This window comes from Formica exsecta, unplaced genomic scaffold (assembly GCF_003651465.1).
Source record: "Formica exsecta isolate Colony F162 unplaced genomic scaffold, ASM365146v1 scaffold50, whole genome shotgun sequence".
Taxonomy (NCBI): Eukaryota; Metazoa; Arthropoda; class Insecta; order Hymenoptera; family Formicidae; genus Formica; species Formica exsecta.
The window spans coordinates 43,351-68,710 of record NW_021852242.1 but is presented as its reverse complement, the minus strand read 5'-3'; the positions used below and the strand labels follow the sequence as shown (position 1 = coordinate 68,710).

Here is a 25,360-nt window from a genome sequence, read left to right as displayed (position 1 = left end):
ACGCGATAGGCAGGCCACTCGTTACGTCTGATGGATGGCAACGCTATACATATCAGATTCGCGCTATTCTACCTGGCATATAGCCGATTGATCGATGACACGTAATGCGGCGCGATCGTTATGATCAGCGAGGGAGCGAACGAACGAGATAGGAAGGACGACGTGCCTTCGTGACTTCTTCTCGAGGCCGACCGAGGGAGAGGCCGCATTCCGTGCCGCGCACAGGAGAAAGCCTCTCGTACGCGTTTTAGCCGCGGGTGCCTTCGGAGGATACAAGCGTGAGCGAGCAGACTCTTGTCTCTTTCCTTCTCGTCCGTACGTCCGCTACGCCGTTTCGTCGTCCTGTCAACGAAATTCCTCGTCGATCGAGAACATGACTCGCGGCTACTTGCTTTTGGCAGTATACGTACTATCGTAGTAGTGTATATATGTCTCTTGATATTAGGCTTCTTTTTTCGTATTTTCCAAAAGATGTTTATACAGGATGTTTAAAAAAGGAATGAAATATTTTAAGGGGATTTAGTATGCCCCCAAATAAGTTAAAAAGTTTTAATAAACATGAGTTCGCAAATGAGCTGCTTTGGAGATATTTGCAATATCTCATAACTTAACTTAATTTACCTATATTCGCGTGTATTTGGAACAATTATAACATCGTGTACAAGAAGCCTACGTTACAATCAGAATGAACCCAAGTGTGTTTGGAAGAGCACGAGGTTCTCTTTTGCGGAGATGCAGTCTGCATATACATGGAAGGAGGTCATTTTGAGCATCTTCCCTAATAAGATAAAGTTAAACACCAGCTGTGCTATTTCTTTGCATAAATTATAAATATATTGTTTGCATAAAAAATAAATATATTAAAATAAATTAATATTATATCGTAATAAAAAAAAAAATTTAAACAAAAAATAAAAATATTTTAACAAAAAATAAAAATTATAAAAATATAAAAAAAATTAAAATATAAAGATAAAAATATCAAAAACAAAAAAATAAAAATATCTCAGAAACGGCTCATTTGCGTACCCATGCTTATTAAGACTTTTCGATTTGTTTTTGAGCATACCAAATCTTAAAATTTTAACTCTTTTTTTTAAAACATTCTGTATAAACGGCTTACGTTCCTTTCTAAAGTTAACTCGATTCAATTAATTTATAATGGACTTTTTAAATATCGAAGTATATTTTTTAGGTTTTTCGTCATTCGTGAAATATGAAATGGTAATTTTGGAAATAACTACATTGATTTCGATTTTTATTCCTAATTATTCTTGTCGTCATTATTTAGTAAAACCAATATAGATACTGCTTAATTTACCGACGCTTTTTAATGATATTCATTTCACGTTATATCACGCTGAGAATCACTTGAATGAATAAAAGCGTCTACGCAACGCGTGTTTCGTAACGAGTACTAAAAAAAACTTTGATAATTTGATGAAGAAGTCTCGCTGAATAACTTCCTTATAATCCCACAGTTGCGTAATATATACACTATACGTACTTGAAAGAAAATAAGATTTATATATTTATCTTCTTTTTTATTCAAAGATTAAAACCTGCGTAGAGCAAATCTATTAAAACTTCTCTCTTTCTTCTTTACGAAGCCATCTTCTCAATCCATCTCTCTCTTCATTGACTTGATTCTAATCTCTCGACGAAGGCCGGGAAAAAACGATTGACCGGGGTTGCTGCGCTCAATCATCATCAGTACCTGCGAGCAAAAATCAACGCGTGTCCCTCTCGCCCGCTTTCCATTCCGATCTCCCGGCGATCGGCGTCACCGGTAAGAAACGACATCGTACAAGAACATGGGGGGGCTGCACCTGCCTGCGTGCGTGCGTGCGTATACCTCGATCGTTGATCTATGGATAACGTTGGATAACGATATTAGGACTGGAGTACCGCGAAAAGATAGCGCTTATCTGACGGGGGCGAAAATATAATCTCCAGAGATAGATAGACAGAGAAAGAGAGAAAAATTTTTGCCAAAAAAAAAAAAAAAAAAAAAAAAAAAACGGTAAGGCGAGGCGTGTCGATCGAGGATGGCATCGACGATTCGACGTCACGCTGATAATACTCGTTTTGCATTCCGATCGAGACTCGCGTAAAAAGCGCGCGGCTCGACAACCGCCTCTCGAGCGCATACCAACGCAAACGACTGCGCAACAGCTGTGAATGGAAAGCTACGCTCGAAAAATTTACCTACTCGAGGAGAGATGACGTGCCCGATGCGTGCCCGGGGCGCACGATTCAACGTGCGAGAGGAATGGCGCTTTCGGGTGATGAGGGGGGGGGGGGTTTGGGGGGGTGGGGGGGGGGGGGGGGGAGGGTGTCTCGAAAAACTTGCCCGGTCGATTTAATATCCGGAAAATACGCTCTCGCGCTTATAGTAGTCTATAAATATCTAAATATATTATTTTAGTTGCTACATTTTTCCTTAATTACTTTTTTTTAAAGCAATATTATCTTAATATTATCTAGATAAAGTGCTTTATAATTTAATCTATTATTTAGATAAACTTGAAATAAATCATTTTTATCTTATCTAAGATAAAATTTTGTTTTATCTTATTATCTAGATGGATTTCAATATTATCTATGCAAAATACTGTCCAAACTACTGTTTAAATTCGTGCTTACGATTGCAATTCGGAATCGTGGAAAATTAACGATTTAAGGTCTCGCGCAACGCGTGAGTGCAACTCGACTCTAACCAGGAAAATGCACGCATCGGAGATGCGACTCTCGCGAGGATTATGTAATTTTTATTTTACGCAACGCGCCGAGTGTTTCAAGGTAATTCAAGCTTACGGAAATGGCACACGGTACAGTTTTCATACTTTTGTGTCGTGAAAAAAATAGGCATAATTCGCAAATCAAATGTTTGAACTTTCCGATTTTCTCCTAACGATGAATTATGCAATGAATTAAGATTTTCATTAAAAAATACGTTCATGTATTCGTGCGAGAAGAAAATTTATATATGCTTTGCATACGATACAATGATTATTTATCATGTTATCTTGTGTTAAACTGCCGGTTTTCGTAACCGGCAAAACCGCATATATTGCATATTTATGATTCATTAGAATCTAGGATATTTCTAAACATTGACATCAACTGTCGCAACGTTGTCACCGCATCGGTTGCTCTTTCTCTCTTGTATCTCGGTTATCTTGTAAGCATAAAATTGCCCGGCTTACGGTATCGCGCAATCGAAATTCCTCCGGTGGCCAGTCTCATATGTTGTAAGATTATTTATTTTCGTATTTATAATTTATATTGCTTCATACGTAAGCCAACAGTACCTGTCTAACCTTGTAATCTCATGCTTTTCACATTTTAGAAATCTTAAGTTTAACCGAGTCGATTGTCTCGTCTAAAATTTGTTTACAATCAGACGCGAAAGCCACATGCACGTTTACGATTCATCATCGCGAACGCGAGGAAAGAAACGAGCGCGATTTACACAGTTGTAGAAATCGCGGACAGATATGAGGGACTGTTGTTTCGCGAGAAACAAAAGAGCGCAAGAACTCCCGCGGTGCGGACATCGAATTTGTCACACGGCGGATAGAGTAAAGGTCCGGGAGGAGACGCGCGTCTCCTCCACGGCATATAATTCATCCCATCGGAGTTTTCAAGCTACGGGCTCTCGCTCGCCCAAGGAAGGCAGGTATTCGAACGTGCGAGCAACGCAGGGGGAGAGAGCGGGCAGGCAGTCAGGCAGTCAGGTAAGAAAGCGGGCGAGCGAGTCCTCGGCGAGGTGAGATGGTGGGAGAGCGCAAAGTAAGTTTTCGCTCGCTGGCGAGTAGTAGAAGCCGATCCGTCAGTCGACTACGCGATTCCGCGGTCTAGTGGTGGTCTTCGTCGTGTCTTATTATCCTCCGTTGCCGCTGCATCTCGCGAACTCACTGCATCGGTTTCTCTTTCCTCCGCGATCGTGTAACGCATACATCCGGTCGACGGCTACCAAAATGGCCGCGCGCTAAGGAGGAAGTTATCCGAGTGTCCTGGGATCTTCTTCACGGTCGAGGCCCCCGCTCTCCTCGTGATACACCGTTTTCGCGAGGCGTTTATTCTCGACGATGATGACGGCGCGGGGACGTCTTGGATAGGATCTCCCGCGGAAGAAACAGGAACAACGGCTCGAGAGCCGCGGGTAATTTGAATTTAAAATTTGCTTTGTAAATCGCCTTTTCTTCGGATGCACGGGATTTTTATTTTATTTTATTTTTTTTTTTATTTATACTAAAATAATGCGGATATACAAAATGTATGGTGTATTTATACAATGTCTATAGCAAATGCTTATATTTTTAGAGAGAGAGAGAGAGAGAGAGAGAGAGAGAGAGAGAGAGAGAGAGAAAGAGCGAGCGAGAGAGTGAGTGAGAGAGAAAGAAAGAAAAAGATATCATCGCGATTGCACGAGCGTTTTTGAGAGGTGTAAGCTCAATGAATTTTTTTTGGGTGTGCGGGGTTTTTTTTTTTTTTTTTTTTTTTTTTTTTTTACTCGAGTTTCGCTCTCTCTTGCGGAGTTACGCCTGTTTGTGAATAATCCTGGGGACGGTGTTGAATGAACAGGCGTAACGCGCGATAACATCGACTCTCGCTACGAGGTCGACGGCATCCACCGTCGCTGGTTACGTTCTCCATGAGAAATATGTTGATGTTAGCTGCCGTCTCAAACATGACGCAAGTGTAAACCATGGGAGTCGAGTATCACTCGTAGCGCTCTTTAGCGCGAAACGCTCATCAATTCTCGCCTTTCGATTTCAGAATAAACAGAACGCGAGAAAGTAACGTCTTCTGACATTTCTCGCTTTTAAATAATGTTTTGAATCAAAGCGGATAAAATATTAAAGTTATGGGATAGAGTTTATGTATATCCGTTTAATAATAAATAGAAAACCGTGACTGTATCGTCAAACTCAACATGTAAAGAGACTAAAATTAGAGCTCGACTGTTATCAATTTATACAATAAATTTATTAAATAATTTATATAAATAAAATTAAAAAATATCGCCTCGTTTTTTCTCAATTACGAAAAATCGATCTATTGACGCATTTTAAATTTGCAGCTAATCGATAAAAAGATGGATAAATTTCAAGAATATATGACTTTTGATTGTTCATAAATAATCGTATATTATTTAAATTGTGTTAAATTGAAGAGATATAAATTCAATTTGTGCAATATTTATATTTGCGTTGAGAGGAAAGGGATTGTCGCACGGACCTGATTACGGTTACTTCATTAAATATACCGAGAGGCTAACGAGATAAAATGATAGGGGACCGATCGTATCGGTCGCAATCTCCAATTTCAAGTGTCTTTATCGCGGAGTGAAATCCTCGTCGGAGGATTCTTCCATCGAACGTCACGAAACACAGCCAGCCGTATTATACCGTTCTCTTATTCAGTCCCGTGTCGTAACATCGGGTATCGAGTATCGGGTTTGTTTATTTCGAGGGAAAACGGAACGGCAAACGCCGACGGCCAACGAGAACGGGATGTTAATGAGTTCGACGACGCTCGCTTGGAATGCCGGACTCGCTCTCCATAATACATCGCAGCGGCGTGTTCTCCATAAGCGTCTCCCCCTGCGACTTCCCCCTCATCGCTCCCTCGCCCCCCCCCCTCCCCCCTCGCTCTCCTTTCTCACCGCACTGTGTGTCTCCTCCGCCTCCTCCTCTTGCGTTCGCGAGATAACATCGCGACCGCTGCGCCGGTCCAGGTAAGAGAGCCGCGAAGTTGCAAACGAGCGCGATCGACAGAAACGCGTTCGAGCGGCCAAGGCCGTTCGAGGAATGTCGTCGAATAATTCGATATCGAGTCGACAATCGGCACGGCGTCGTTGAGTCTGCTTGAATCAACTTTTTTTTTTAGGTCGATCATATTTTTCAATAATGCCTTTGTGTAGTAAGAAAATTGCATCAGTGAAGGTGTGCGAGTAGATGAAGAATATAGATCAAAGGCATTTTTTTTTTTTTTTTTTTTGTTTTGTTTTGTTTTGATCGATATAAATAATATTTCCTCCATGTATATATATCTATTTGCTACTAAAAAGAATTAAATGGTTTTACATTAATAATCGGGGCAGAATTTTAAAATAAAGAGGCTCATTAATATAAATTTATAACTGATTTTCACATAATTATATAATATAGTATCATTAATTTAAAATTAATGATACCACGTACTCCTGTTTCGCATGTATCCTGTGATTAAATGTAACTTTTAAATTCCACGTAAAATTCCCGACTTCCATTAAGCATCATCTGATATCTAGCGCCATCGTGAATGCATTAATGTTAGACAACGTTCGCAATTACACGAGCAATTAAGCTGTACTCTCCGGGGAAAACACCGTCGTTAGAATTGAGAAAAAAAAAATCTCAGGGACGCGCGAATCAGTTTGGCGACGCAAACACAATAGCGAAGCCCTCGAATCCGAAGTGCGATTAGAGCGAAGGACACCTGCCACTTCCGGCGTCGCGCCGACTTCCGCATTCGTCATTTCCTTTCGCCCTTCGCCGCGACGGCGACGGCGAGTTCCGAAACCGGCAACGGGACGGGATCAATGGCATTCGCCGGAATGCCGGGTAGCTTTCCAGGACGTTAACGAAGGAGAACCGTTCCACGTACGCGTTGCGGTCTTAATCTCCATTACCTTTTCTTCTCGCCCTGCAACCTCCCGTCGCCGCTCTCTTGTTTATGCCGCTCGCCGTGTGCACGCGGGCTGTGACGTATCAATGAGAAAGATTGGCCTTATTAGACAAGTTTTTTTTTTAATTGTCCAATTTAAATTTTGTGTTATATCATACACGGTGTTTCAAGTCAGGTCAATGAAACTTCAGGGTCTTATAGGAAATTGAATTTGGAACAAAAAAAAAGATCCTATAAATATAGATCCGGAAACGCTTCGTTAAAAAGTTATAGCTAATAAACTCTCTGTAAGTAATTAGTTAATCAAAATTTAATAAGATCATTTTTATGTTTGCATTTGCAATGTTTGCATTACGAATGTAGTGTTTACACAAAGACTATCGAAAAGTGGTTTTTTTCAAGTTTCTGCTTTTTTCGTTGTTTTGAGGTTATTTTCTTTTGAATGCCTTATTAGAATTAAATGAAAGTGATATAATTTAGTTTGTTATTTAATTATCCATCAGATTTATTTTGTTACTTTTTTCAAATGAATAGAGTTTTGAAGTTCTTTTTAAAACTCATCAAAAACATATAAATTTTCGAAGTTTATTAGCTATAACTTTTCAACGAAGCGTTTTCGGATCTATGTTTATAGGAATTTTTTTGTTCCAAATTCAATTTCTTATAAGACTGAAATTTTATTGACTTGACCTGGAATACCCTGCATATTATAATTTATTTTCTGATCTTTTTTAGTCGATCAATCGCCGATCTTCTGGAGATCGAGACTATCGGATGCTAAAGATTGGTACATGTAAAACAATATTCTATGACGAGACGTGTTTAAATGTAGTCTTTGACGCGCACATTGAAATTGTTCATCTTTTCTAATATATATATCTGGCTGTGTGAGATCAAGAATTTTTGGTGACTAATCGAATTTGTGTGCATTAGTCATATACACGAATTTCTGAAATGCTTATGCACGCCAGTCAGCAAATTTAAAATAATTTTTTATTCAAATAGGTTCTAAAATCCCTCAACTTCTTGTCTTTTCTTAAGATAAATTTGATATCGGGATAATTATTCTTTTTCATTGTCCGTATCGATTAGTTTTATCATAATTTTAAAGTAATAAATGCTTTCGTGTATTAATACATCTATGCATCCATATCGACAATAAATGACTTGCATTAATAAAGACGGGCCGCATGAGATTGACGAGGAAAGATATATAGCCATCTCTTTTATGTTTATCTTCCTTCTTCTTCCACGAGGACCGCATGCGGTTTATCTTCATCAATGCGATTTATCAATTATTTATCGCTCGCATCAATTTCGCTACGAACGCGTTGACAGCTCCTGCCAGATGATCGTCCATTTCCTGGCACGCGAAATCGATAATAATTTCGAGCTCTCTCGCGTGTTTCTGTTCCGTGCTGAACGATTCCGTAATACCTGCTATTTTTACGTATTTGTACTTCTCGCCGTCTCGAGCAAGGTCATCGGAGGGAACGAACTCCATCAAAACGCTATGGAATTCTTGCCTGCCGCGAGCGAAGAATGAAAATATCCCGTTTATGCCAAACATAGTCAAACCTTTTGGTTTCGAATCTTTGCTTTGACATATTTGAAATTTTCCTGCTTCTCCATCGGATTTTGATAATACAAGTCTAACATAGAGTTTATAACATGAAATTCGGTAAATTAATTTTTTCTTACATATCAATATGTTTTTCTATTAATTAGATATTTGTAAGATATTTGTTTAGGATAATTTTCTTCTCTTATATCAATTATATGATATTTTACCATCTGTCTCGACCAAATTTCAATTCAGATTTAACGTACGATGCGAATTCCTTAATTACTCTTTAAACAAACAATCCTCTTCTTTTCCATAGTAATTAGCTTCTCTTGATATATCCTCACCGGAAAACAATGCTCCACGCTCTCTTTGTGTGTATATATTTAGTATATATATTCCATCTCGCGTTTATGTTTCCCACGTGAAAATCCAATACCTGAATGGGACCGTTCATCGCCATCGGCGCCGATGTGTCATCTGTTCCAGCAAATCCTGTAACGCGCAGGTGGTTTCAATCCGTGATATTTTCACGCTGTTTGATTCCGTTCGCGTGACAAGTTCTTGACAAGGCAATGTTCATTCGCGAACGCGTCGCCGCGTCGCCGCGTCGTTTATCGGTCTCTTTGATATGCAAAGACGCCGTTGGCACAGGAGCTGTGCTCTCTTTGCGATGCAATGCTTAAACGTGATCGAGATACTTCCGTTTATTCAATAAACTCGATCGATACTGAATAAATAACAAACAAAGCTGTCACTCGCTCCATATTTGCGTATCGTCGAGGGTTCCTTTCGGGAGACTCGGCTTGCTTTCCGCGTGTGGTCGCCTCTCATGGAATCTCGCGTGAGGTGAAAAACATGGGGCGGAATTAACGACGAGATAATTACTGACTGCTACGTGCCCATTGTTCGTCACCGATCCGGACGTACGCACGTACCTCGACGCGCGGTATCTCGACTTTGATGACTCATGAGCGTGCCTATGTACGCCGCAAATAATATACGCGCGCTATGGAAAGTATGCATACGCTTTACATACTCGCAAGAAACAAACGACTATCTCGAGAGGAATTCGCGTTGCGAAATCCAATCTCTGCTAATCTTCGTTAATCAGGAATGTAAAATTACGATTGCTTTGATAGAGAAAGTAATAGCGCGAATAAATTAATTCCGAATATCAAATACAGATAGAAGTTAGCTTACACATTTTTGCGTGTTTTCACATCTTGTACCTAGAGAAAAAAAAATTAAAGGTCTCTAAACTCTTGATTATACATACATATTTTAATAAGAAAGTTGATGTGTTAATATTTTTTGTCATTGGACGTCATGTAAAAATCTTGCGCTTTCTATTTTTAGATTGCTACAATATGTATGCAATCTTTGTGTGCTGTATGGGAATATATTCGTTGACTCTTCTATTTAGCGTCAAATATACTATTTTGAGGATATTCTTATAGAATTATCTATGAAACTTTGTAGAATATTCTCATGTTCGCCGTAAAAGAATATTTCATAAATCTGCTTAGAACATTGTATTTAGAACGATCTCATTTTAAAGTTCTATGCAGATTCATAGTTTTTTTCACTTTATTAGAATAATATTTAGAATTCAAATATTCACTGAAGGATTTATAGAATATTTATAGAGAAAATAAGTTTGTGCTATCTGGGAATATATTCAAAAATCAATTTTCTCAAAAAAATGTATGAGAATAAAAGATCGTAATTGACGAATAGCTTCACAATAAAAAGATTCAGTTCGAAAATGATCTAACAAGAATTCAACCGTGACTCTATAATAGAAGAATTCACACTACCGAGAAGAGATTCGGGAAGGATGTAATCAGTTTCGCATGCCAGTCCCGTCCTGGTTTAGAGATGACGCGATGCGAACCGCTTTTTTACAAAGGGCTTTTGTCGTGAACTAGTCGCGGAAATGAATGCGATATTTAATAATTTTATTTTTCGACATTTCTCTCTTTCCGATAAAAAAACTACATATAGAAATTACATATAGCCTCTCTTTCTCTCTCTTTCTTCGCTCATCCCGATAATCATTCCTTTTCCACGCGTCCTTCTGCCCCGTCAAGGGAAACGGCGAAGGTAATGGCAAGGAGGTCGAGATGCGAGTATCCTTCGAATTATGCGATTCGCAAGATCCCGACTCGCTGAGCACGATCGCGAGGATCGATGGCACGTCAAGGAAAAGTATGCTGTTGCTGCTGCTTCTCCTTCTCTCTCTCTTTCAAGCACCACCTCCACCTCGTTCACCTGTCTTCTCCACGCCGCGCCGAGCACACGTCAGACTCTTCTTCTGATATACTTGTTACGTGTTTATTTTGCAATTATTACGTTCTCGCATCTGGCATACCAATGTACATCGTCGCTGATTAACGGGCACGCGAGTTGTGTAAAGAAAAACGAAACACGGCGAAAGCTACCGGCGGCTTGCTGCGAGTGTACTTACGTAGGTGTATCTCGTGTTCTATTAGTATGTTTCCGGTAAAATACACAGAGAGATGCTCTTCATCATTACTAAATCTCTCCCCTATGTACTGACATATGACAGAAATATGTCTCATTATCGCTGAGCATCTTTCCTTACAAAACTATTTTACTTTGCATATTCAATTATTTTTTTATTCGACTCAATTTTAAGTTTTAAACGATCGATTAATCAGGATTTAAATATCTGTAAATATAATTCTCTATTCAAATCGGATATCTGTAAAGAAAATAATAATACATTTTTTTTCTATTTATATATAGGCACAAAGCAACATGCGCATCAAGTTTCCCATAATTAAATATATCAAATATGTGCGAGCCCATCTCCTTCCCCCCCCCCCCCCCTCGCCACGATTCTTCGCATACGTGAAAAATCTTTCTTCGCACAAGTGATTTCCCACGTATCTTCATGAGCGAGCGAATTAACAGGCAAAAGCGGTCGATCATGTAATTCACACAGTGAACACGTCTTCACTTTTCACCTTTCGTATATCTCACGCAAATCTTCTCCTTATTCAAATCTTACGGGCTTGCATACCGAAAAAAGTTGCTCGGATACGATTTCAACAAACTTATGCGAAGATTTCCACTTTTTATCATTTCTTGACGAGTGAAACTTTTACCATGTTTACCTTTTCGCTTGCCTTCCTTTTCTTCAAGATATTATTATACGATCGAACTACTCAACATAATCGAAATTCTCGGAATAGAATAGAATAAGTAATGTCTATTTGAATATAAAAATAGAAACCTTAGGAATTACGGAGTCAGATCATTCTTTCCCTGAATTATCTTCAATTGTCTCAATTTTTTAATTAACACTAAGTTACCTTGTTAAATGTGCCCTGATTTTATTACCTCCAACATTAATATTGGCATGAAAATAGGATCCTAAGAGAAAATAATACATGTTTCCTCGTGTATTCAGATCCAGATCGCGAGAGGAAAAGTACGACTGTAGCCGTCGATTTCTCGCTCTGATCGAGATCGAGGATCGATCGTAAAATAACAAAGTTCATCGCTCGGCTTTCAGATTGGCCTCACCGGAGCGAGCACCGAGCGACTGGACGCTCATGCTGGGCTCGGAAGAATTCATCTCAGAAGCGCGAGAAGAAATATCGCCGGTGAACGCGGAAGGGCCGTGACATCGGAAGGAACATCATCTCTCTCCCCTTTCCCCTCCTCCTCTTCTTACCGAGTAAACAGAGACTAATTTCCTCCCCTGAACGAAATTACGGAAGGATGTCGCGGAGAACGGAACGGAACTCGGCGCTACTCCCGTCGTGTCTGACGTCGTTGCTGCTGATGCTGGCGACGACGTCCTGGAAAACCGCGCGGGCTCACGTGGCACTGACGTTTCCGCCGGCCAGACAGTACGATCTGGACTTTCTGGATAACGCCAGAACGCCGCCACCGTGCGGCATGCCGCGTGGTGAGTGTATTTACGATGATTACTATTATTATTAGTCCATCGGGGTATAATATCTCGCGCGTCTCCTTTCATTCCTTTCATTGAAATTTCTTAACGCTCAATTTAGAATCAATTTTGTTTTCTCAACGGACGAATATCAATATTTGATTGTACAGTGAAAAAATGTAAGTGGAGATTAATTTGGGAGGGACGGTTTATAAGAAGATGCTCACACGTCATTAGAGTATTCAGGCTTAATTGCTAATGAAATATATGGGTTGTCTCACGGGTCATTATTTAACGAAAGTTATCATTAAGTTGTTTCGAGCGCGAGAAAAAGTATTATAGTTTCATGATTATGTGTTGAAATCTTCATACAGCCTTTTGTCGTAATTATTTATGATAAACATCAATTAATAATTATATTGGAAAATTAATAATTATATTGGAAAAATATGTATTAATTATATTTTTTTTTTGTGAATATCGGGAAAGTGCGCGGAGGCTATTATTACTTTGTTTTCGAGATATACTCAAGCCTTCAATGAAATGCGAAATTGCATTATATACATGGATGGAGAAGTTAAGGGATATTAACTAATTAGTAAAGAATTTAATTTAATTGACTGTGCGCTAAATATCGCAATCTCAGTAGACTCGAGTACTTTCGCCATCGCGATTTCGAAACGTACTTCAGCCTTCGATGGAATGTCAGGTGGAATACGCGCGCGATGAAATCAGGTTCCCCCTCAGAACCCCCTCCCGATAGCTGGCTACTTAAACGCTGTTCTGTGCAAAGGATTTTCGTTAGAGAATCTCCGCGTCTCCGGAGAATCGGCGAAAAGAAAGGAGGGGTTAAACGTGCGGGATAAAGCGGGAGAATAATGTTAAGAGGAGGGGGATCCATAGATTCCATGGGAAAACGACATTAACGTGAAGTTTCAGTCGATCTCTCTGTCTCCTTTTATCCCGGTGGAGATAGCCAGTCAGTACGATTCGAAGCGACTTTCACCGGCTTGCATGAAGGGAGCGCGAACCTCTCGGTACTCGCGGGTATTATCTTCCACGTTTTACGTGTATCCTAACTGTCAATATTCAAAATCGCATCTAGATAGAAGGGAATTAGAGTCAAACGGATCTTTTCCAAAAAAGAAAATTTTAAAGAATGATATGATATGCCTGTATAATAATTCGTATTGAAATATAAAGTAAAAATGTGTAAAATATCAATATAAAGAAATAGTGCCACAATAATTAATTGAATATTTAATCTGACGAATTAATAAAATAATGGAAGCTTCCTCTTCAGGGTCAATATATAATTATACAATTATAATTTTATTCCCTAGAAAAATATGGAAAATCTAGAGTTCTCGGAGATTTCTTTTGTATCTAGAAAAATCAAAGAATTTTCATAGAATTTTATTTTTGGGATCCAAGAAATTTTTAAAAAAATTCTCTTTTTGATAATTTTGCTTTTATATTGTAAGCAGTCGACAATCCACCAATAAGCCAAGTTGTGAATTATGTATTTAAAATATATATTTCTGTGTACACATTCAATGCCTTAACAAAATATTGAATATGCAATACATATTCTTTATTGTAATTTTTAATGACAAAAAATGAGAAAATGTTATACAAGTGAAAAATATTTATCTTACGAAAGCTATTCAATTTTTTTCAGTACATTTGAAAATCTAGCATTTAAAAAAGCATACGATAAAAAATTTTATTTTAGAAAATTGCGCCAAGAAATCTTGAAAATGTTCTCTTTACTGGAATTTTGAATAAAAATACTTGGAAGATCAGGGAATTTTCAGAGAACTATTTACAAGATTTGAGAGTAAAAACACCCTACTATAAAATATAATATCTGAACATGTCATGTGTGAAAATTCACTTAATATTTCTTTCTTGATTTTTAAATTTGTTTTTAATTTTTTAGCATCAATTTAATGGCGAGTCCAATGGAGTGAAAAGTTGAGAACAGAGAGATTATGACTGCACGTTTTCACATTGTTGCACCGTGCGAGGTTGTAAACATGAGATACAAGAACATTGTTACAATTACCCACCTTGTCCGATGTCGTCGGAGATCCTTCATTTTCCCTTGCGAAACCGTAATTAAGACCACGCCATAAATGGCACCGCACTGGTTGTTACATAAGCAACGGGGAAAGAAAGACCTATATCATTACGTTGTCGGGTAACGCGAATTATCTGTGCGTCTTAACAAAGGGAGATGACGAATCTACTCCGCGGGCTTCTTTCCGCTCTCATTTACTCTTTTCCATCTTTGGCGCAGCGATTAATTTGTATCGTCTTGCTTCTCGCGAGCGTAGCTCACGTTTTCTCACATGTCGCACGAAATTGCGAAAAAGTCGTATAACTGGTCGTGGAAAATTGTACGCTCGGACGTGTAGTTGTTCAGTGACATTTAATCGACTTCACAACGCGATTGATAGATTAAAAGATTACACTACGTAATTCGTTTCTTTCCAGTTTCCCCGATTCGCCGTTCGATTACGATCGAGTTACATTATTTCTCGACATTCGCATTTCTTCTCTCGTCGTTTCTTCCAAATTTTAATTTTATTCAGAATTTTTATATTGAATAGAAAATAATCCAAAGTTTGACTCGACTGCTTTTATAATCGCGTTAACGATATGCGTACCGACTGGTGTGTGGCTATAAATTTTTCTTTCCGCGATCGTAATTTAATCGAGCCGCTCCGACGACTCCGCTCGGTCAATGGAAGAGAAGAACCGCTTTCCTTCCGGAGACGCTCGGGGAAGCGGAAGAGACTGGTCTGACACAATACTGGAAAAGTTGATTAAAAGTACCGGAGGGTAATCAGTTATTTGCATTTATATTAAATTAGCGCGTAAGCTTTGCGGATTCGCCGCGTCTCCTGCATGAAAGCCGTTCGCTAAAAGGTTTTGTACATCCAATATAGAATATAATCATTATAGTAGAAAAAAAAAAAGAATCGGAAAACGATATCACGGCTTCGTTCTGATATTTACTGCCAGTAACAGTAAAAAACGAGGCTACATAAAATATTGACATAATTGTACATATGATGAAATTGCTAGTTATCAACTAGCAAGTTGTCTTCCGAAGAAATTGATAGAAATAGAAGAATATATTTTCCATTTTTTAATCGCAATGAATTTTATTAATCTTCATTAAACAATTAAATTCGTTTATATACAGACATTTCATCTTACAATATTTTCAAGATGAGGTAAAATCTTACTCGATGTGTCTACGATTATATGATTTGATTTCAAAGCTTCACCTAGCGTTTGAAAGAATATTTTATAAAAGATTGAATAATTAATAGACGAAAGACAGGTATTTTCAAAGTGCTTTTGGATCGCGATGTATATTCGGCGTTAAAGGTACATGACCTCCGAAACAGGTCGCGAGCCGAACGAGGCCAGTATCAGCGCTGCGACATTTAACGGTGATGAATTTTCGGAATTAATTAATTTCGACGATCTATCATTGTCCGGTTATACGAAACCTACTAAGGGACATAGTTTAATTTTAATATTCCACATTTCGTCTTCCAGGCCATGTCAAGACATCGTTACTGGCAGGAAGCAATTTCAACGTCACGTGGCACCTCGCCTATCCCCACAGGGTGAGTAAAATTCCTTACAAGTTCTTTTTCTTGCACGATACGAATCTTACGCGCGATCTTTCTCAGAAAGAGTCTTCGCCGCACTATAAAATGTAGTAAAGCAAATAAAATAATTGGGCGTGGAGAAAAAGATCATGAACATTCAATTTATATATTATAATAACGTAATAACGTAATAATGCAACTATAAAATATAACTCTTGATAACTATATAACTCTTGATAACATATCAGAGGGAATTATCATATGCGCCTTTGCAGCAGAATACAACAAATCTTCGATGTTTCGAAAATTAATTAAGCAAGAATATGAAAAAAAAAACGGGAATCTCTTGAGAATGCCAAAAATAATCTTGAGGAACTATCTCCTTAAATATTTGATGACGCCGCATTATTTTTTTTCGCTCTGACGCGCAACATTACCGATGCTGATGTGCGATGTATATTCATTTTACGGTATATTGGAATTCCCATTATACATAACAAGATAGCTCAAGATTTTCATACTAATCTTTATTTTATGTTACCTCGTTTAAAAATTGTAAGGATATTTTTCTACGATAATATGTAACATCATCGAATTATTTTATTACATATTTTATTTATCGCATCGTTCCACATAACAAAACACGGAGAGGAATCTTGAATGAGGTAACGGCTTGTTTTATGCTTCGTCTGGCGGTGTTGAGAATCGCCCGGATTTCTCGCGGATAATTTTACAGAGAGAAAGGGAAACAAGATGTGTAATATGCCTGCGTGATTACCCCGTCGCTGATCGCCCTCGGCGTTAACTCTACGTGCGCGTGATGTTACACATCTCTATCTGCGAGTAAGCGAGACCGACTGCTTAAAAGTCGTATTAACGGTTACGTGAAGACGGGATAAAATCGTACGCGTACATTTTATTATTTATACATCGAAACTACTTTCTCCGGAGCGCAACTCGACTTTCCGGGCTTTACGTTCCTCGGCCCGGTGCGGGCGCGAAACGCGTTCGACATAACGAAGCATTTATTCGTACAGTTATTTATGTAATATTGTATTAAAAAAAAATATATATATATATATATCATAATAATTAAGTTTTTATACAGCGTGCATTACAATTCGCACAATGGATTGTAATGACAATCGGAAGTCTGCGTAAACTTTCATGAGTTTACATGCAACTCTATAAACGATTAAATATAGATTGAAATCTAGATAAATTAAATTGAAGTGACAATAAACAGCTATATTGATTACGCGTGCACAATCGGTTTTGTCGGACATATGATTCTTTCGAATCTCCGATCAACCGAAGGAGAAAGCTTTACGAGCCTTTGGAGAAAGTATTAGTATCCAAGTGCGAAGCGTAAGATTGAAGGCATCGCATGTTATCAAAACTCTAAACAATAGCACTTGCAATAGTCTATCAAAATCATTTCTCTCCGCTTCTTGTCGACTGCAAGAGAAAAGGAGAGAGAAATCACTATAAATCTTTACTATCTTTAGACAATCAGATTTTTCAAACCGGACTGTGAAAGATCGAAAATCATTAAGAAAAAGTTTCATTCCACGCTTGTCTCATACATTCCATAGATTTCAGTTATCTCATGTATATATCTAGTATCTCACGTTTATCATTGTATTTTACTCTTAATTTTGTTTATAACCCAGACAGCACAAAACGTCCTCAGGATCATCCTGAATATGTCCAGGATGGTTCAGGATATTTGTAGGATGTTTTAAGATATTATTATAAATATATTTTATGAAAATTTAATATGCATACATGATTACTTTCGGTTATGTAGGCTATTTAATATAATTTAGAAATTTTAAGTATTGTAATAAGTATTAATGTCCTATAAATGTCCATTGGATAACCCCTGGATGTCTGTAGGATACCTGCCCTGTCTATTATATTGAATGTCCTTTGGATTTCCAGAGGACATATACATGTGCAATTAACTGTTAACATTAATTTCGTTTAATATTAATAATTGAATTTGATGCGCACATTTTCACATATTCAAAATTATTATTTATTTAATAATTTATGAGAAATGTTACTATGCGCAACATTCCAAAAACTTTACAAAAAATAGTATTCAACCGCTAGTTCGTTTGTTTACCGCTATGCAACGCGCAAACTCGTATTTGAGATTTGGTCATGAGAATTATATAAAGCTTGCAAAGAGCAACTAACAGGAAATTAAAAATATAATTATTTTTTATCAGTTCAATTTCTGATGCAATCCCAACATAGGGAATTCAGATATTGGATTGTTTTGAAAATATTACACGACTCAAACCCGGAAGCCAAACCTAAAATATTCATGTACAGCACGAAAACCTCAAATATTAAAGAACGTGAACTATTTTTAGTATTAGATTTTTAGTATTGGCAGTAAATAACAGAACGCAATCTTAATTTATATTTAAATTTTAGAATTTGTTCCTTTTAACGTATGAAAAATATCCCTAACATATCCTATAGAAATCCTTAAGATGTTCCACAGGATCTCCCTGGATTCTCCAGAGGCTAGTGTACGGCTATCATTTACTCTTCCTCAGGACATCCAGAGGAGATCCGAGGATTAAAATAGGATATCCTCAGGATATCCTACATGTATGTCCTGGATGCCCTTTGGACGTCCTAAGGACATCCTTGTGCTGTCTGGGAATAATCTTTTCTAACACAAAATAAAAGCATATAACTGTCAAGTAATAATAATAATAAATTCTTTATTGTGTGTTCATTAAAGTGCAGGCAAACGAGGAAACGTCGCGGCGCTCTTGCTCGTCCGACGAGCTCGATAATAATCGCCACCGGTCGTTTATATTCAACGTACGAGTACTCGAACATTCAACACTATCCGCAGGACATTACAAATTTGTCCGCTCGTGGTCTACGAAAGGAAAAGAGCACGTCTTGGAGATTCTCTCTCTCTCTCTCTCTCTCTCTCTCTACTTCTCTATCTCTTTTTCTCTGCCTACGCGTTGCTCGTCGCTCAAGGTGACACGCGCTGAATTATTCACAAGCGTGGTCGCCTCGTAGGCATGCGGCCTATGAGTAGGCCGAATAGAGGCGGTTATAGGCGGCCAACGTATGGACGCAATGCCTGGAGAACTTCCCGAGGTAGTAGAGATCGGTATGCCGGGTACCGTAATTCGAACGTCCGCCGATGACGTTCGCTCGGGCACGAAGGCGTCGTCTCGCCTTCGGCTAAATGTGCAAAACCCGCGATTCTGAGTTGGCGAAGCGTGCAGCGAAACCGAGCCTCCGTATGCAGCAACGGCCTCCATCCTCGAAACGTTCTCCATTGTAGCGCGATTATCCAACAATAATATGCATCTCTTCGACACGACTTGAATGGAGTTGTATCGTTATCTAAGATATTGCATTACCCATATTATCATAATAGAGAATAAAACCTGAAAAATACATGTGGAAAAAATTTCTTTTAATTAAAAGTTGAAATATGGAGATATAAGAAATACAGAGAGAAATAGAAACTTTATTCTTTACATAACTTTAATCGATTTTGTTTTGATAGATTATTAATGTAAAAATTATTCTATAAGAGTAAACATTAAAAGAAATGAAGTCGATTTTAGATTCTAATCAAAGAATATATGGAAGAGGTACTGAAGAAATCGTATATAAGATATCGTATTGCACTATCCATATTATCATAATAGAAAATAAAACCTGATAAATACATGTGGAAAAGATTCCTTGGTTAAAAATTGAAAAATGGTAAGAAATAGAGAGAGAAATAGAATCCTTATTCTTTACACAACTTCAATTGATTTTGTTTTGACAGAGATTATTAATTTGAAATTTATTTTATAATGGAGTAAACATTAAGAGAGATGAGGTTGACTTTAGATTCTAGTCAAAGAATACATGGAAGAGATACTAAAAAAATCTTATATAAGATATTGCATTACCCATATTATCGTAATCGAGAATAAAACTTATGTGGAATATGCGGAAAAGATTCCTTAGTTAAAAATTGAAATATGATAAGAAATACAGAGAGGAATAGAAGCCCTTTTCTTTACATAACTTCAGTTAACTTTGTTTTGATAGAGATTATTAATTTGAAATTTATTCTATAATGGAGTAAACATTAAGAGTGATGAGGTCAAGGAATATATGGAAGAGATACCGAAGAAATGGTATTTTCTCTCCTTCTTATACCGATGCACCTAGATTCATGAAAATATCAACCGCAGTCGCAAAAAGAATTATTTCCAAATATGCAGGAAAGATGTAGTCTCTCCTTCTTAGGAAGGCAGTCGCCAGGTGGTCGTTAACGGGATGGACGAAATGCGCGCGATAAACATTCGCGCGGATTACATTACGACATTTAGGGACATTAAAATCTTGGCCGCGCGGGAATATCCGCGCTGGATGTCGGCACGAGAAAAATTTGACAATAACAACCGTGCCTGCCTCCGAGAGTGCAGGTGTGTTCACCGTGCGAAGCAGTACCACGACCACGTCGTTGCGGCTTGCCCTATCTCTTCCCTTTCTCTCCTTCGCGATGTCTCGAGGTGGGAACGCGCGACCATCGTTTCCTTCTACAACGAATGTCGTCTTTCACCGACTGTCTGATTGCTCGTGTCGACAGATGTCACACGACATTCGTAAGATAGCTACGAGATTTGCGCATTCAATCCAACTTATTCCGGAAAATACAAGCTCTAGATTCGTCGATAGAAACTGCTTGAGTGGAAAATATAAGATGAATGATGACCTAAATCTATTAATTATGATATTAAGAAAACTGATTTCCTCATCAAGCAGCATTAATTAAGAAATATTGCACACTCCAACAATAATATTATTATAGTAAAATAAATTTGTACGTACAAGATATAACTGTTTAATCGTAATATCTTGCATATTAATTTAAACGTTAAATTATATAATCTATCTCATTCTATTTACTACATACATTCTCTGATTTTTCTATTTTTCAAATTTTAATTTTGTTGTTAAAAAAAACATCTTGTTTAAAATGTATTACTATCTTATACATATACATATGTGTCTGATGTATATCTTGTTGAACCCTTTTATTGTTTACTAAAGGAAATTTTTTTCCCGTTTATTTTTTTGATAAATAATTAAATTAATTAAAGTCTGTGATTGCGCAACTTCAAACATGGTACAAATATTTTCTTCTTCCTTTCGGATGCGTAATATCGAATCCAAGAATTGATTGGAATGAAGATATAAAAAGAATGAGACAGAGATTATCCAAGGAGATATACCTGCGTGTGCAAATTAAAATTACCGATTTCCGATTCGAAAATCGCATATATCTCGATTACGAGGTCGTAATCTGCATCCGCAGATCGGCCCGCGATAATCCTTACATCGCTTCCTCCTACGAAGCCGTCACGGACGGATACGGATGTTACTCAATAACGTTTATGAACTTGCATCGGCGCTTTCTTAACGGTGCTCGGGCCGACGTGATTATAAAGAATCTCATGTCGCAACCGATGGCGCATATCAATCGGCCGGGGGCATCCATTAACTCGTTGTCATTATTCCGTCATTATCCCGGCAGGGAAGAGAGGAAGGAGCGCTCTTAATTCGACGAGGGAGAGCCTTTCCGCGCTCTTTAATTCGGCGCACGAATTTCGTAAATCATGTCGCAAGCGCGAGATTGCGAGGCGTGCGTTTGCGGATTAACAGAAGTGGTACGACCAATCGCGTCTCATGCATATGATGCGCTTGTACGATGCGAGTCCATATAACGGCTATTCATCGACATTCTGGCGTCGCCGTCAATGCGGACCGAGATATTCGTGTCAGAATCCGGATAATTATTATAGCCACGACCGAGATGCATACATACTTGTCTGAATGATCCGGATATCTCGGGTTGCAGCCGCAAATGTTCCCATTTGTTTTGTTGCCGATCAAGTAAAAAATGAATGTGATAATTGACACAGCTTTTAATTAATGTAATGTTTTAAATAAAATAATGTTTTTTAGTTTTGTATTCAATGTATACAAATGTGTGTGTATATATATTTATTTATTTTATATTATATGTTTTTTATATAATTGCTTAAATAACACGTTGATAAACGATTGTGTACTAACGGCATTAATTGTGTCAGTAAATCAAAGGAGACAAGTTCTAGTCCGTTATTGTATTGTCGATTTACTAAGGCCAGCGTAGCAAATGGCAACAACGATGGAACGAATCACTTTGCTTCTTGCAACTCGTCGAGTTACAAGGAAAAAATCGAGAGATCTCTCACGACTGGGACCCACTTGCATCAATTCCGCTTACGTGATTGGTATCGAAACCGCTTTAACGTTTTTCCATGTGATGATGTGCTATTTATTGCGGAACTCGAAGAACAGCCATAAGTTTAGCAGAATGAATGCCATGAATGGACAAAATATAAATGATCCATTGAACGTTTCATGACTTGTATGTGTGACAGGAACACACTTTTCAACTTTTAGACTATAGAAAAATCCACATATCCACGGATGCATGAATCTCTTTTCCGTATAAAAAACTTAATCCGAATCTTCAGTTTATCACCTCTCTATTGAATAGTGCGATGATTATGTCAATGTATAATATTTTGTCGGAGAAAAGAGATGAGTAAAATAAAACGAAACCGTCGATATTTTAATTGAAGGATAAATAAAAGTTAACTTTTAAGAGCAAATAAATATTTCATGTTTTTCACACATGTTTGAATATGAAATTTGCTATTTTTCAGGGAGGCTTTCGACTTCAGATCTTAGATTTTTACGATAGACCTCTGATCGATCTGACGCCTATCACACGAAACAGCGAATTCGTCGAGGACGATGCTACGTAAGTGCGCAATGACGCGCCCTTTCTTCTGATTTATCTGACGCGGTATTTCTGATTTTCAGAGCGCAGAGTTATGCCGTGCAGCTGCCACAAGATTTCAGCTGCACTGACTGCACTATCAGACTGCTGCGGGAGGCCGAGGAATGGGGCTCCAGCTACAGATTTTGGTCGTGCGCCGACATTGATGTGAGTTTCTCATGATTTCTATAACTCTATTAAATAATGAGATGGTTTAATATGTAAACTGAGACAATATCAATGCGAATTTAATTAATTAATTGAGACGTGAGTTATTTTTAGCAGCATTAATAAATAGGCATTATTCAGCTAGTAAAAAAAAAAAAAAAAGAAAAACTATGAAGAAGAATTGCATAAAGAAACTATTCTAAAATCTTTTAATACAGATTATATAAAAGTTATATTAGTAGTCTTTAGTGGACCTTAAACTACGAGAAAATTAGACTAGTTGCTGAAAAAAAATATTTGGTTACCAAGGATAACAAGATTTTTTGGAGAAGTTAAAATACTCGATTTTGCCCTACCGGGGGGTAAAACGCGTAGGGTAAAACTGGGTACCCATTTAAAAACATGTAAAACCGTGCAATTACAAAATCTCGATTTATTTTAATCAAAATGCAATATAAAAATGTATTTTATTGACAAAAATCACAAATAAAGATATCCTCTTGTTCGACATTGCTGCAGGACTTCCTTATTTAATATTTTAACTTTAATATTTTAACTTATAGTCTCAAAAAGCTTTCTTTTATTGGTTTCTTTATCTAAGTGGTAGTTTTCGTTTCCAACTGCTTTTTGTAGGGAGACAAAGTCAGGATAACAGTTCTTCCTCTTTTCATTACATGAAATGTGTAATACCAGGTTTTGTCCCAACACAAGGAAAGTAACAAACACGGCGGTTGTATATTCCAGCGTACAAAGTGACGATCAAAACTAGTATAGATATACTCTCTAATATGTACAGAATGTGTGCAATGCTGCATTTACCGAAGCAGATGCTCTGTGTAGAAAAAGTCCATAACGACTCAATTGTTGTCCCGATATCGATCTTTTTTGGTCCGAAAATTTTGGACTTCTCTCAAAAACGAAATATCGTGTGCATGTGGGCACGGTTCATCTCAAAATAATGTTGGCATCAATCTATAACTAATAACACGAGTTAGCCAAAGATAGTAGCACTTATCACGAAGAAACAGAGATACCCGGTTTTATCCTACTTTCTTCTCTGTGTGTGTGTGTGTGTGTGTGTATATATTTCATACCTGATGTAACTATCCATAAGTATTACGAAGAATTTTCAGCTTCATTTTTTTATAAATGAAAGCGTGTACGTACGCTATATAACACTGCACTCCTAATGCCAGAATTGAGACGCTAGCAACACGGTTTTGTAGTGGAGGGGATACGAACACAAGCGTGAACCGTATATATAATGCGCAGAGCGCTCTGCACATTGCATGTACACGGTTCACATTTGTGTGCGTATCCCCTCTACTACGGAATCGTGTTGCTAACGTCTCAATTCTGGCATCTTCTATCGCAAACTTAACCTATACCTGCTTTTTATTGAATAAAGAATAAATGAAGGAGCATTTACCGAATTTGATATATAATTTACTACATAAATCTATCGCACATATATAAATTTAAAAAAATATGTTAATCTATTGCATAGCATGTGATAAAATATTCTCACATTTACATTGACTTAAAATTTTCCAGAAGATTTAAAATGCAAAGAATTTACATGATTTCTCAAGCATTGTGTATATTGCATTTCATTTTATATTTTTTCGCGTGCACACGTAATGAACTAATCGAGCCTCGTTATACAATCGTATCAAAGAGCTTGCAGTTATTGGAGATTTGTAACATTATAAAAATTTCTAATTAGGATACATATTTATATTGCTAGATAATATAAAAACTGCAAATGGTTTCCTAGAAAAACGCGAGAACCATGAGATATAGCCGTATAAGATAATTGTTCAAAACGGTATGATCGGTAATTAGCAGGGGAATTTTTCTCGCTATCTACCCTTACTAATCAACTTATTTTTATCTTGTATCAGTTAAACTTTTTACATGGTTAGAAAATTACTCAGCTATACTCTGAGTGCTCCATCGATCAAGACCTTTAAGCTTATGGAGATTGTAAACAAGTTAGCTTTGCAAAAAAAATTTTTAGAGAGGTTTATAGAACGTTATTTTAGACACGACAGTACATTCAAATGCGTTCGCTGAATATTGTTGCAAAAGAAGACATTTAGCAATGCATATATCGGATGTACTTACCACATTCGTCACATCGCCATGTAGCTTTTCCGGCGTGATAAGCTGCGATTCGGCTTCCATCAGTGCCTTTTAACGGTTCCTCGTCATACGTCCAGTTTCCATCGTCACTGCCGTCTGTACCATTTTCGGTATCTTCGTCGTTTTTGTACGAAACAGACGTTTCAAATTCGTTTTGCACGCTCGACGCTGCATAAACGAGATTGTGATAAATAACATTGAGCTCTTTGTATTCACACACACACACACACAATGGTGAAAAAATGCATCACTCTTTTATACAACAAAGCGCTCGTTAAACCGTATTATATTACTATCGATTTAGATATTAATTTAATTTTCAATAGTAAAAATTAATTGCAATTTCAAACGTTTAAGCAGAT

At 37.6% G+C, this 25,360-nt stretch overlaps 1 protein-coding gene across 3 annotated transcripts in view; it reads left to right on the top strand.

The window, feature by feature from the left end:
- Positions 1-3,766: 3,766 nt before the first annotated feature.
- LOC115241515 overlaps positions 3,767-25,360 on the top strand; it is a 33,696-nt gene continuing 12,102 nt past the window's right edge. For 2 of the 3 annotated variants that reach the window (XM_029817283.1, XM_029817284.1), the window contains exons 1-5: positions 3,767-4,168; positions 11,787-12,185; positions 15,747-15,817; positions 22,570-22,667; positions 22,730-22,853. In XM_029817283.1, the coding sequence (XP_029673143.1) occupies positions 11,996-12,185; positions 15,747-15,817; positions 22,570-22,667; positions 22,730-22,853 (483 nt within the window). In that variant the 5' untranslated portion in view covers positions 3,767-4,168; positions 11,787-11,995. The remainder of the gene's footprint in view (positions 4,169-11,786; positions 12,186-15,746; positions 15,818-22,569; positions 22,668-22,729; positions 22,854-25,360) is intronic. The other variant, XM_029817282.1, reaches the window with a different exon arrangement.